Source organism: Halyomorpha halys, unplaced genomic scaffold (assembly GCF_000696795.3).
Source record: "Halyomorpha halys isolate HHAL.00 unplaced genomic scaffold, Hhal_1.1 Scaffold263.1, whole genome shotgun sequence".
Taxonomy (NCBI): Eukaryota; Metazoa; Arthropoda; class Insecta; order Hemiptera; family Pentatomidae; genus Halyomorpha; species Halyomorpha halys.
The window spans coordinates 564,444-577,030 of record NW_027105032.1 but is presented as its reverse complement, the minus strand read 5'-3'; the positions used below and the strand labels follow the sequence as shown (position 1 = coordinate 577,030).

General features: G+C 27.2%; 1 protein-coding gene across 1 annotated transcript in view; it reads left to right on the top strand.

The window, feature by feature from the left end:
• LOC106680469 (myeloperoxidase) overlaps positions 1 to 4,285 on the top strand; it is a 128,648-nt gene extending 124,363 nt beyond the window's left edge. Inside the window, exons 14-16 of the mRNA XM_024359259.2 lie at positions 233 to 341; positions 1,337 to 1,418; positions 2,358 to 4,285. Coding sequence (XP_024215027.2) covers positions 233 to 341; positions 1,337 to 1,418; positions 2,358 to 3,587 — 1,421 coding nt within the window. The 3' untranslated portion in view covers positions 3,588 to 4,285. The remainder of the gene's footprint in view (positions 1 to 232; positions 342 to 1,336; positions 1,419 to 2,357) is intronic.
• The last annotated feature ends 8,302 nt before the right edge of the window (positions 4,286 to 12,587 follow it).

Sequence of the window (12,587 nt, the reverse complement as noted above, 5' to 3'; positions counted from 1 at the left end):
TATATTGACAACACTCTAATTAAAAAAACAAAATTATTACACTATTTTTCCTCTTTAATTTTGTCTTTCATAAAAATATTATGGCACCCTTATTACTGTTATAAAGGAATATGCTATATATTATGTTTTTAAGCCTCTCCATCTTGACTGAGATTAATTATGAACCAAATCAATTATAAGCCCATCTCATTTGAACTAATAATAATAATAATAATAAAATAAATGTTTACAGGTCAGTTAAAAGAAATAAAAAAATATTCCTTAGCAAGGCTGATATGCAATGCTGGAGATAATATTGAAACTATACAGATGAAAGTGATGCTGTTACCTGATTACGATGAGTAAGTCAATCTAATTTATTATAATGTAACATTGATCCATTTATTTTTTAAATTAATTCAAGATTATTTAAAATCTAGCTGCTAGATCTGCCAGTAACATTTAACAAAAACTAAATCTATCACAAAGATAACACAACACATTAATGATTGTACATTAGTTTATTTTTTTTGTTCTGTTTGCTTTAGATACCAGGTCTTCATACAGGCATGAGATGATACGAGTTTTTTTTGCAAAAAATATAGATGTTATCATGATTTTGAAAAAATTGTAGTCAATGAAAGTTAAATGGAATTATATGAATAATTTGACACAAAAATTTTAATAATCCAATGAAATTTTTTAGAATCTGTTATATTTTTGCTTTAATCTTCATCTTGCCATTTCTGACATAGAGGATGATTATCATTATCAACCTATTCTAACCAGAGTGGGAAGGTTGAGTTTTCATTGCTTAGGGGTTTTTCACCTTCATTATCTGAGGTATAGCTCCCCTGTCAATCACTCCATTTTTTTTTTTTTTCACTTTCCTGGATGGTGACAATAAGTTTCTTGCTAAGAATATTCCCTAAATAAGAGAAGAAAAACTTCACAGTGTATACCCACTTTTTTTTTTTTCCTCCTGGAACAAAGAAATAAGCATTTACAAATATATACAATAGAAAAATGATATGTACATATACCGGCTATTTCATTTTCTTGTTTTGCCGGGATGGCATTATAAGAATGGTTGCTAGGTCCGCTGAAGGCAGTGTCAACAATGATGGCATATGTTTGCCTGGATGCTCACTAGGAATAGGGAGGGGCTATTCCTGTTGGTGGTGCTCTCCTTTTTTATATTATATATGAGAAATTTATCAAATATTTCTGACTGAAGGATTCATCCATGAAATTAAATGTTCTAAATTACAAGAAAAAAATTGTTAGGATATTATATAATTAAATAAACACATTTTATGTTATTTCATTCATTCGATAGAAGAACTGTTTGTTTCAGAAATCCACGAGTTTCCTGTAAAACTGATGAAATACCCGACATCAATCTTCATTATTGGAAAGAATCATTAACTTATGATGAGGTGAGGTTTGCAATGTATATATTTGAATTATAACTTTCTAAATTGAAGGGCAAACTATTCTACTGTTTATAACCTAATATAACATACTATGAAAATTGACATTTATTCCTAGTTTGAAATTAAACAAATCATTACTGGTATCCCTTCTTATTGTGTTCATTAAAACATAATTAGTCACAACGACCTCAATAATGGATATTTTATAACATAAAATAGCCAACATTTCCTCTTGAATTAAGAAATCTTACATTGCTAAAAAAAAAATAATAATAAAAAATAATCTATGATGTTGATTAATCAGTCTATGATTAATCTAGCATAAATAAGTCATGTTGCCATTATTTTTCACTATCACTGACATGGAAAAACCACTTTGAGGTATTGTTACGTTGTTTTTGTTTATATTTTGAGGAAATATTACCTCAAGAGTACTTACTTGGTAGTAACTAATCTCTAACCTCAGGTAAAATCTCCGATCTGTTAAATTAAAATACTTTTAAAGTTATATTAGAGATACTTTATTATTGATTAATTACTAGTTCGATTTTTTGTTCTATTTATTTAAATGTTTAGGTAAAAATACTTACTATGGTGTTTTTTATATAACACCTATAAAAATGTCCTTTTTTGTTTATATCTCATCAAACTGATCCAGCATAAAAATTAATGTTGAATTTAATTTAAAAGAAAAGAACGAGAAATTAGTAAGGAAGCAACTTTCTGCAACATCTATAAAAATGAAGTAATACTATTTTTCCTCAAATACTATTTATTTTAAACAAAATAATGAGAAAAACATTTTCTTCATTATAGCGTAGAAGAGGGTTATGGCCCAGTTATGAACAGTTAAACTTAGTTCCAGACTTACTAATTTCTAAAATAAATTAAATATTTAAATGAATGATAACAACTAATGAAATATAATTTTTGTTTCTTTAGGAACAACAAGAATATCCAGCTGAACCACCTTTAATTACAAGCAGCAATAACAAAGGTTATCTTCCGCCAATAACCTACAAGCCATGGAGTGTAACCAGTGAGAATGTACCAAGTAAATACAAGCTTCCAGACAGCTATGAATCTGACCTAGAAAAAGAAGTTCCTCCAGAATATAGCGAAGGTGAAAATAGCGAGAAATTCACTGAACAGTATTTCTTAAATCCATTAAATCTCGATGACTTGAGCCCACCGTTTCCCGACTTATTCGATATAAAAGATAAATATGCCATTTCGGAAGAATCATATTACGGGATAGTTCCTGAAGAGAAACCTGAAAGTGTTGAAGAAAACGAGAGTCTGAAAATTGAAAAATTATCCAATACGGATTACGGTTATCTTCCTCCTACTGAAGTACAAGATAATCCAGTAAAAGATATCTTAAATGATGGTTATACCCCAAGCTATGAGAAACTGCAAACCTCTCACGGAACTACACAACACCCGACCACTAAGAAACTTGATTTAGTTGAACAGCCCCCTGTTCAGGATCACACGTATTTTTTAAATAATAAAAAGTACACTAGCAATAGTGAAGGCTATCCAGACCACAAACAAACAACTCCTTCAACTATTACAAACCATTCCGCACAAGAGGCTTTGAATTATGATGCAACCGATAAAGAAAATGGTTATGATACTGATAAATATGATCACCGAATACCAATCCACACTGGTTTAGTTCCTCCTCCTGAAGATAAACCGATAGATACTAGTTTAGTTCCTCCACACTACGAAAAACAAAACTTTTCCTCTATAATCGAGAATGTTAACGAATTGATTGAAAAATATGGAAACCAAAATCATTCTCAAACAGAAAAAACACATGAAGGTTATTCATACAGCGACCATGCTGAAGATGTTAAAATAAGTTATGATAAAGCTACTGAGGAATGTTTGACTGCTGGTATTGAGAAAGAAATAAGTATTACTTCTACACCTGCCTATATACAAGACAGTTACTTGATACCAGAAATTACAACAAAGCCTGTAAATTTTGAAGAAGAGGAATACACAATATTAAAACCTCCAGAGAAAGAACTTGAAAGAATTGAAGCGAAAAGTATTGTCAAGACTTTAACTGAATTTATTCCTAATGAAACAGACAGTTCGACAAGTGAAGCCAAAGAAAATATTCAGATAAACGTTATAAAAAATGATAACTTAGAATGAGATTATCTTAAACTTGATACCTCAATGAATTCTAGGAGACTTTTTATGATTACAGTCAACTCTCGATAACACATGTTTCAAGTGAATGTGAAATCATTTCGAGTTATACATTGTTTGATTAATAGAGGTTTGGACGTTTGCACTTGTATAGCTAACATAATTATTCATCAAGATGATGTTTTTTAAATCAGTGATTCACAATTTTTTTTTTCATTACAGCACACTTTTAATAACTGAAGTTTTGCTGTTTAAAAACCCACTAGTCAGAGAATCCCAATTCTTGGTAATTTACAAAACTTTTTTATCATATCTTTCCCATAACTAACAATTTTTTTTCTAAATAATCTGTAGGCATCAGAAATGTTATTAGAATTAAACGAGTGATATCAAATTATATTCTTTGGTTGAGGAGATGGAAAAAGCATTGGGGTTATCTTGGAAAATATTTATTATTTTTTAATAGTTATCAGCTTCACTTGTAATGATTGTGTTTGTTGATTATTTTTATGTGTACAATAATTTTGTTTGTATAACTTATAGATTTAATTATGTTCATTACTTTAACTTTTTATTCAAACATTATCCTTATAAAATGTCTATGATTTTTACTAAGTTATTTAAAATTGTTGAATGAATGCTTTTTTCAAAATTTATTTCAGCTTCAAGAGTTTTTGATCTTTCTTATCAAAAACATAAAGGTTTATGTGATGATCTATGGTTAGATTTTTAATAAAGAAATTTATAAATTATTTAGTTATAACTTTTATGAGTAAATTTCCTTCTGGTTTAAGAAAATAAAAATTTTAATATTGTTTCTTCAAAAACAGCAAACATTTTTAACTGCATTTTTATTGCTTTGATTAATTAAAATATAAAAATGATAAATATTTTTGTATTATGGTATTTAGTGAACTGTGATCTATAATTTTTTATAAATGGTTTTATTATTGTTCTTTTTAAGTTATGATTTAGTCCACAGCTTCTTTTGTTGTTGGTAAATGTTATTATATATGTATAACATATATTATATATGTTATTTTATTTTTTGTAATTTTTATATATAATTAATTTATTAATTCATAGATCAATTAATTGGAATATTAAACAAAATCATTTTGATCATTGGAACATGTAAAAAACATTATAATATAGTTGTCAGTGTATCTACAGTTCTTGTATCATGATGGTGTGATATGAAAAATACTTTGTACATTTCATTTTTTCACATGAGACTTTTGGAATCGTTTATTTTGTAATATTTTAAAGTACCTGATGGCTGTTTCCTTTTTTATTAATAATGCTCATTTTTATCACCTAAGTTAATTAGTTTAAGAAAATAAGACAATTTTATAAAAACTATTATTTTTAAAATTATTTTTTTTTGTTTAGGAATATTTATTTCCACATTAATTGATTATTTGTAACAATGTGACTGATAGCATGTAAATAAATCCATATTTTTCTAACCTCTGTTTATCAATTTATTGATACTATCCTCCTAAATACTTTATATGTAATTTAAATTAAAGAAATATCGATTGAAAGCAATACAGAAGATTTGGTAATATAAATAAAAGGAGTTAATGTAAGTGCTTCTGCAACAACATTCTTGGTAAATATTTTATTTATAACTATAATAAAACATTATAGTTTGGATCAAGTATATTTTAGAAGTAAACAAACGTATGCTTGGTATTGTTATAGAATTTTTAAATCTTTATTCCATCTGGTGAGAATCTTTATACCTTTATACCTTCTTATATAAAGTTATAAAAACCTAACAAATGTTATAAAAATAAATTATATAATTACTTTAATTATTAAAATGTGACTATGATTCTGAATGGTTATATATTTTCTTTCCATCACATACTATTCGAATGATTTCTGACAAAGTCTTGGAAATATTTAATAAAAAAAATTAATGTTCCTCATACATTTAAGAAAAAAAAACTTTAAGAACTTATTTATAAATAAAATAACCATTTTTATTTTTAATAATATTAATGTTTAACACTCTATTAGAAAATTATAATTTTATTTATGATCTTGAACTAAACTAAATAATCTCTAAAATTTTATTTACATTATTTCTAAAATTTAGGAGACATTTAGGGTGGTTTGGGTCTCCATTGTATTTCAATGAAAATGTGTTCATTATTGCCGTAAACATGTTTTTCTTTTCTTTTAGGTAAAATATTAATTGTACTATGGTCTATATATATTTCAAATCATTCAGTGTTCAAATGAGTTTGTGTATGTTTGATTATGGCCTATAAGGTTTATAACGGACCCAGATTATAATACTTTTTCATAATCACTAGCTTAAATCTCTTATCTTCTCATAATTAAAGTAAAAAGCTTAACACAACAATTAATTTGTAAATAAAACTTTTTCTAAGTATGTTTTTGCAATTTATGTGATACAAAGTGTTGTATTTTCAAACCTGAGTGGAAAAAATATTGAAGGAAAAAAAAGCTTTTTGAGAGCTTCAGGACAAAAAAAGGTTGACCATATCTCCTTGGCTTTTATATGTTGTGGACCAGTCTATAAATGGCTCTTATGTATGTATAAAATGTAAATAAAAGACAAATAAAGTTACATATAAAGAAAGATGGTGGGTAGTAATAAATAATAGGTAAATAATTAATAGCGAAATATACTAAAGATAATTTAAGATTATTTTTTAATGATTTTAGTGCTTTTATTTTAATTAAAATGGATTGATGTTATCAACTAAAAAAAGTTTATTATTAAAAAAATTAATTAGGTTATTTTAATATGTGATTACTTTGATCATTTTAGTTTGAAATTGTTAATTTTTATTTCTGAAGATAAGGAATAATGCACGAAATGTTAAAGAAAAGACAAATGTATTCTGTTTTTTGTTTTTTTTAACTGTTAATCTGGGGATCAAATTACTATTAGTTTTTAAAATAAGTTTATAAATGACTTTCTAAAAAATTCAAGAATAATAATAAAATATATTAAATTTTAAATTTGGAAAGAAAATCTGAGGATTGTGTATGAAATCTTATATATATTTAAACTAGAGGAAATAAAAGAGTTACATAAACTAAAATATAGAATAATTAATTAATCTTTATTAATAGGACTACATCTGGACAAATGGATAACTTGGAATCCTCATACAACACTGAAAATACAGGAAACTGCTTGTCGATTCTGACTATTACAACATTTACTAGACAAATGGTCTAAACTTCCAAATAATTACAAAAGACTCATTTATATGACTATAATCCTATCTGGACTTAAGAAGTTGAGCTTTGCAACTCCACTAAACTATCAAATTCCTCTTTTATCCAATCCTTACAATCCAAAATCCTTAATGCTCCTTACTTTGTCAAAAATAAATTTGTCATATGTTGCCTCATTGTTTCATACGTTGCCGACTTGGCCAGATATCAGTCCTTCCATGATATACTTTCTAACTACCTAAGCCCACTTGTTTCTAACCTTGCTTCTCCTGAAAATCCTCTTAGGCATATGGAAAGAAGATGGTCTTGAGATCTTCTTCTCTAGAAATGTTATTGGAGTTCTATCAACTGGTAGATTCTCCACATGTCTGTATCATGCAATTGTATAACTAACATCAAATGTACTTATATATATATATTTTTAATACAGTTATAAATATCAATAAATATATTTTAAAAAAATATTTGTTAAACTTGTCTGTGGATTTGTTGTTGGGGTTAAACTATTATTACTTATATTAATTTGTATTTATACTATTTAATATATTTTCTAATTTTTAAAACATTGTTTATTTATGAGAACATCTTAATAATTAAATAAGTTTGGACCACCCAACAAGCAACATTGTACTTCAATATATTGAATCTTCCTTTTTTTATCAAATATTTTAGCCTCAAAAATTTCGTTGCTTGTTAATACTATATATTGAAAGTTGTGAATATAAATAAAAAGAAAAAATTGTTAACCATTCAAATGCTTAATTTACCCCTTCATTAGTGATAAATTCAATACTGCATGACTGAACAATCTTGTGGGTTTGCAATCCCTAATCAATGAAGGGGCAATGTATAAGAACGTACAAATACTTTTGCCCCTTCATTTGTCTAACACGATCGGTCGATAATTTCTTTGCATTATTGCTAATAAAGGAGAAAATCAAAGGTTAAAAAAATGGCCATTCGACAATTGCCTGATTGTATTTTAGGAAGATATATCGAAAAACATAGAAATATCGATGATAACTGAGTTTCCGTGTTATCCGAGCCCAAATTAAGTTTATATTACATCTTAATTCTATCCTTCAAACCTATCTGTCTCAATACTACATTTTAATGATTCATATTACCCAACGATCCAAAGATATTTCCAGCAATCGATAAAAATCGTTTTGGCTACGTTATTAACTTTGACCTTTGGTAGAGGAGGGTGCAGCTTTTCAGCCTAGATCACAAAAAAAAAAAATAATCTATATAAAAATTTTACTGTGCGTGGAAAATAATTTAAAAATAAAACTTTTCTGTTTTCTTATTATTTAAGTAAAAATAGTGCAAGAGCTGCAGACACCATAATCCTCCGAGGAAGCTCATTCCCTTCACAATGCTTATCCGACTCCAATTACTGTATCGCTGAGCGGGGCTTTAACCCCTACCCCACCACAATTACCAGTACTCGTATCAGGGTTCAGTAGGGAAAATGAGAAAGTCTCCTACTGTCCCTTCAGATTTACCTCGTCGACCACGAAGAAACGTTTTTTCGAAAAATAATTCAATTAAAAAAAAAGTTTATTCAACATGAAATGAAAAATTAATTGTATTTATGTTTAAACTTTCTTTTAGAATAATTTATAGAAAAATCGTAAGCAAATTATCACAAAGTCTGAATAGAACCTTTGAAAAGTATGGCTTAATAAAGAAAATAATAGCTATGGAAGAAAGCTTTTAGAAGCCATTACAATATCTAAAAAAAAAACCAAAAATTAAATATATTATTTAATTTAACTATTTATTATTAATAAACTTAACAAATAAGAAAATGTCCTTCATCCTACTAACAAAGTGGACAAGCCTAAAACATATCTGGAAATTCCAGTTGAAAAATTGTTTCTAAATTAATTTGAAAAATACAATATATAAAAAAAAATGCTCGAAATAAGAAAACAAACAACCAACATACAAGTTTATATACTTTTTTTAAAGTGATGTATGTTTTTAATATATGAATTTTAAGCTTCATATTAATATATTGCAGATAAAAAGTACCTAGAAAAAAAAAAGTTCTCTTTATAATACAAAAGAATTTTAATGAGATGACTGGGGTGAAGAAGTAAAGAAAAAAAAAGTTTGAAAATGGTTAAAGTTAAAAAAGCCCGAAACGTCATTAATATATATATATATATTTATGAATATAATATTTTACGCATTTATGTATTTGTATTAATGTGTTTTTGTCTGTTCTGATGATGCCTAGATAGATTAAAAATTGTCTGGTTTGTTAATATTCAATATTTAATTATTAATTAAATATTTTTATAATTTATATTTAAATTGTATAGTTACATTATTTTTTTATTTATTATAAATCGCCCTCCTGCTAAAAAAAATTAATTCATTAATAATTAATTATTAATATAATATTTTTATGATTTCCATTTAATATCAATAAATACATTATTTTTTTTTTATTATGAATTAGCATTGCTTGTAAATTAGATTAATCGATGATTAATTAGTAATATCATCTCGATGATTAATTGGTAATACTATGTTTGTATATATTCTATGTCCATAAATAGGATATTTCTTTAAAAAAATAAATCGCCCTTCTGTACAAAATTGGATAAATACAACATTTTTATAATTTCCATGTAAATAATTTTTATATTACTTTTAAATCGCCTTTATGTGACAAAATTGGATAATAAACTAGATTAATTGATAAGTAATAATTAACATAATAATAATGTGAAGTACTGTTTTTAGAGAAACGGCTGAGCCCTTCCTCATTCACTTCCTTAAAAATCCAAAGATTTTTCTCTAGTTATGAGAAACGTACTCACTTTATGAGGCTGGGTGGATCCCAGGAGAGCTCTATAACCCACAAGGTTGACTCACGGCTTCAGTAACAGAATAATTATCTGCCAGAGGCGGATTCGAACCATGGTCCTTGGAGTTAATAGCACACCTCTATGCTACCCCACTCCTTAATTATTAAAATAATATTTTTATTATTTCCATATAAAGTCAATAAATACACTAATTTTTTTATTTATTATAAATTGCCCCTGCTGCGACAAAATTGGGTACTAAATTGGATGCAGACATCGCTAATACAGCCCTAAAGGAAGAGGGGGCCCAATAGTAGGGAGTTAGATTAGGGAGGCCGGTTATTGTTTTCGGGAGCGAAGGTCGCAAGGGAGGAAATGGGAGTAGAGATAGCATCCTCCTTGCCTCCTAACTCGTCTAGGTCCCAGCCTCCTCTATTACTAACATCTGCTCGCAGTCTTACAATATATTGAAATCACAGTTTGTTTATTAGTTAGGTATATTATTAATCAATAGGCTACTAACGAACTAAGTTAGCTAACAGGTTTGGTACGCCACACACTTAGTACAAGAGCTCAAGAGCAGAAAAAAAAAGTCATTTCACTCAAATTCTTGATTACTTTAATGAAAACTATATAAATTTGAGTCAATATTGATAACTGCCAACTATGCCAGAGGATAACTGTTCCAGAAGTTAAAAAAAAGTCATTTTTGATTTTTTTAAGTAAAGAAAAAATTGCTCTAATGTTCTGTTAGATAATATTTGAATTTTTATATAGACTATATAAGCGATACAGTAAGTGCCATAAAAAGTAAATATTGAAGTATTTTAGGTGCACGCCTCCTGAAGTTTATTTTATTCGAGAAAACCATTTATAAGGTCTATAAAATCTTTTAATCGTCTATAAAATATAAAACCTTTATAAAATCTTTATAAGAAATTAAACTGCATTAAATTCTGCGTCGAATGAGTACTATAATATATTAATATATATCTTTATTATCTTTTTCAAAACTGTCAGTATAATTAATAATAAAAATATTATCATAATTTTCTCAACCTTCTTTAACAAAACATAATTACATGTCCAACTAATTCTTGAAGTACGTACAAGCATATGCCACAAAAATCTAATAATTTTCGATTATGTTATAAAAAAAATCATATTCAGTATAATTTCAAAATCAGAATATATTTTTAAATATATGAAGCAATTAAAATAACAATATATGAAGCAATTGTAGTTTCTCATAGTCCATTTCTTTGAACTACGGACTCAATTTCTCAATCTGGTTCCCGCTCTGTTCCGATGGGTTTCGCAATAAATAATTATTAATGTTATTCTTCATAACAGGAATTTGTTGCTTCTACAATAGACTTCCGATCAATAAACTATCTATGAATTCAAAGTAATAGTTTCTCTACAATTTAGGAATAAGGTACTTATAAATTTTTAAATGAGTAATATATTTTAAATTTACAGCAAGCATGTGCGGAAAACGTTTGGAAATTGTTTTATTATGTCCAAAAGTAAATAAATTTATTTGTTTTTGTATACCCTAGTGCTTCGTTATAACTATTAAAATTATTGCTTAAATTATACGTTCACTAAAATTAAAATTACATATATCATGATTGAAAACTATCTGAGAATGTAAGACAAAAGTATATAGCTCCTAGTTTAATCAAACCGTTCTTGTTGTAAGTATGTACTTACAACCATGTATGTACCACAAATATTTAACGGTCTTTTATTATGCGTTAAAAAAAGTATGTTATTTTATATATAATTATATCGAGAAGAATTGATAAGTTAAAACATATTCCAGAATCCAGTTTTATTTTCTCATAGCCCACAGCTTTGAACTTTGACCTCGACATGTCCGTGCAGGTTCGTACACTGTTATTTGTTCTCAGTCAAGTTCCAGCTCCGTAATGAAATAGTTCGCAATAATTATTATAATAATTTATTGTAACATAAGCTTATTGATTTTTACAAAAAGACTTGCAATAATTAAACTACCTAAGAAAGTGAAACAATACAACTCTGAAATTTATAAATAAGGTACTGATAAATATTTAATAAAAAATATTGTCTTTTAAATAAACAAATTATAGAATTATGCACAAGCATACCACTTAAACGTTTATCGATTATCAAAATTAAAAAAATAGCAAATAATAAAATTTATTATTTGTAAATTAAAATATATTTCATGTAGCCATTTGTATTTCTCTTAACACATTACTAGGTATCTGGGGACCTTATAGTACAAGAGCTCAAGAGGAAAAAAAGGCAGTTTTTTTTACCCGAAATTTTGATTACATGACAACTTGTAATTGATTGAGAATAAATAAATTGGAGGTTAGAAAAAAAAATACATGACAACTTTAAATCTGGGTCGTCCGTAGCTCAGTGGTTAAGACACAGTCTTACCAATAGATGTCTAATAGCGGTGCTAGTTCGAATCCGGCCTGGGTGGGTGTTGACTTTTTTGATTGATATAGGTCTCACAAAATGAAAAACTTTGACCCCAACCATGATTAGGTAATATAGGACTCCAATGGGAGTCTTGGCCGAAAAAAAAAACTATAAATCAATTTATTTTAGCAAATATCATGAAAGGAACTTCTCCTACGAAGATAAACTTTAGGAACTACTTAATAGTGCATTATACTAGCTTTAATTTGAGTGTCAATAGACATTTATACGTTAAATGGTTTTTGAGATATAGATATTTCAAAATAAATTCACTAACTACAAATCTTTTAGTACATTTTTATGAAATGTTGCTTTTTAAAAAGATATATCTCAAGAACTGTTGAACGTAGATAGCTCTATAAGGTCTAATATCTTAGCAAATTTACAATAATTAGATAAGAAACGGTGTATTTGGCTTGGTAGAATGCTTTTTTTTTGCAACCGAAGATTTGATGAGTGTTTTACAACATAT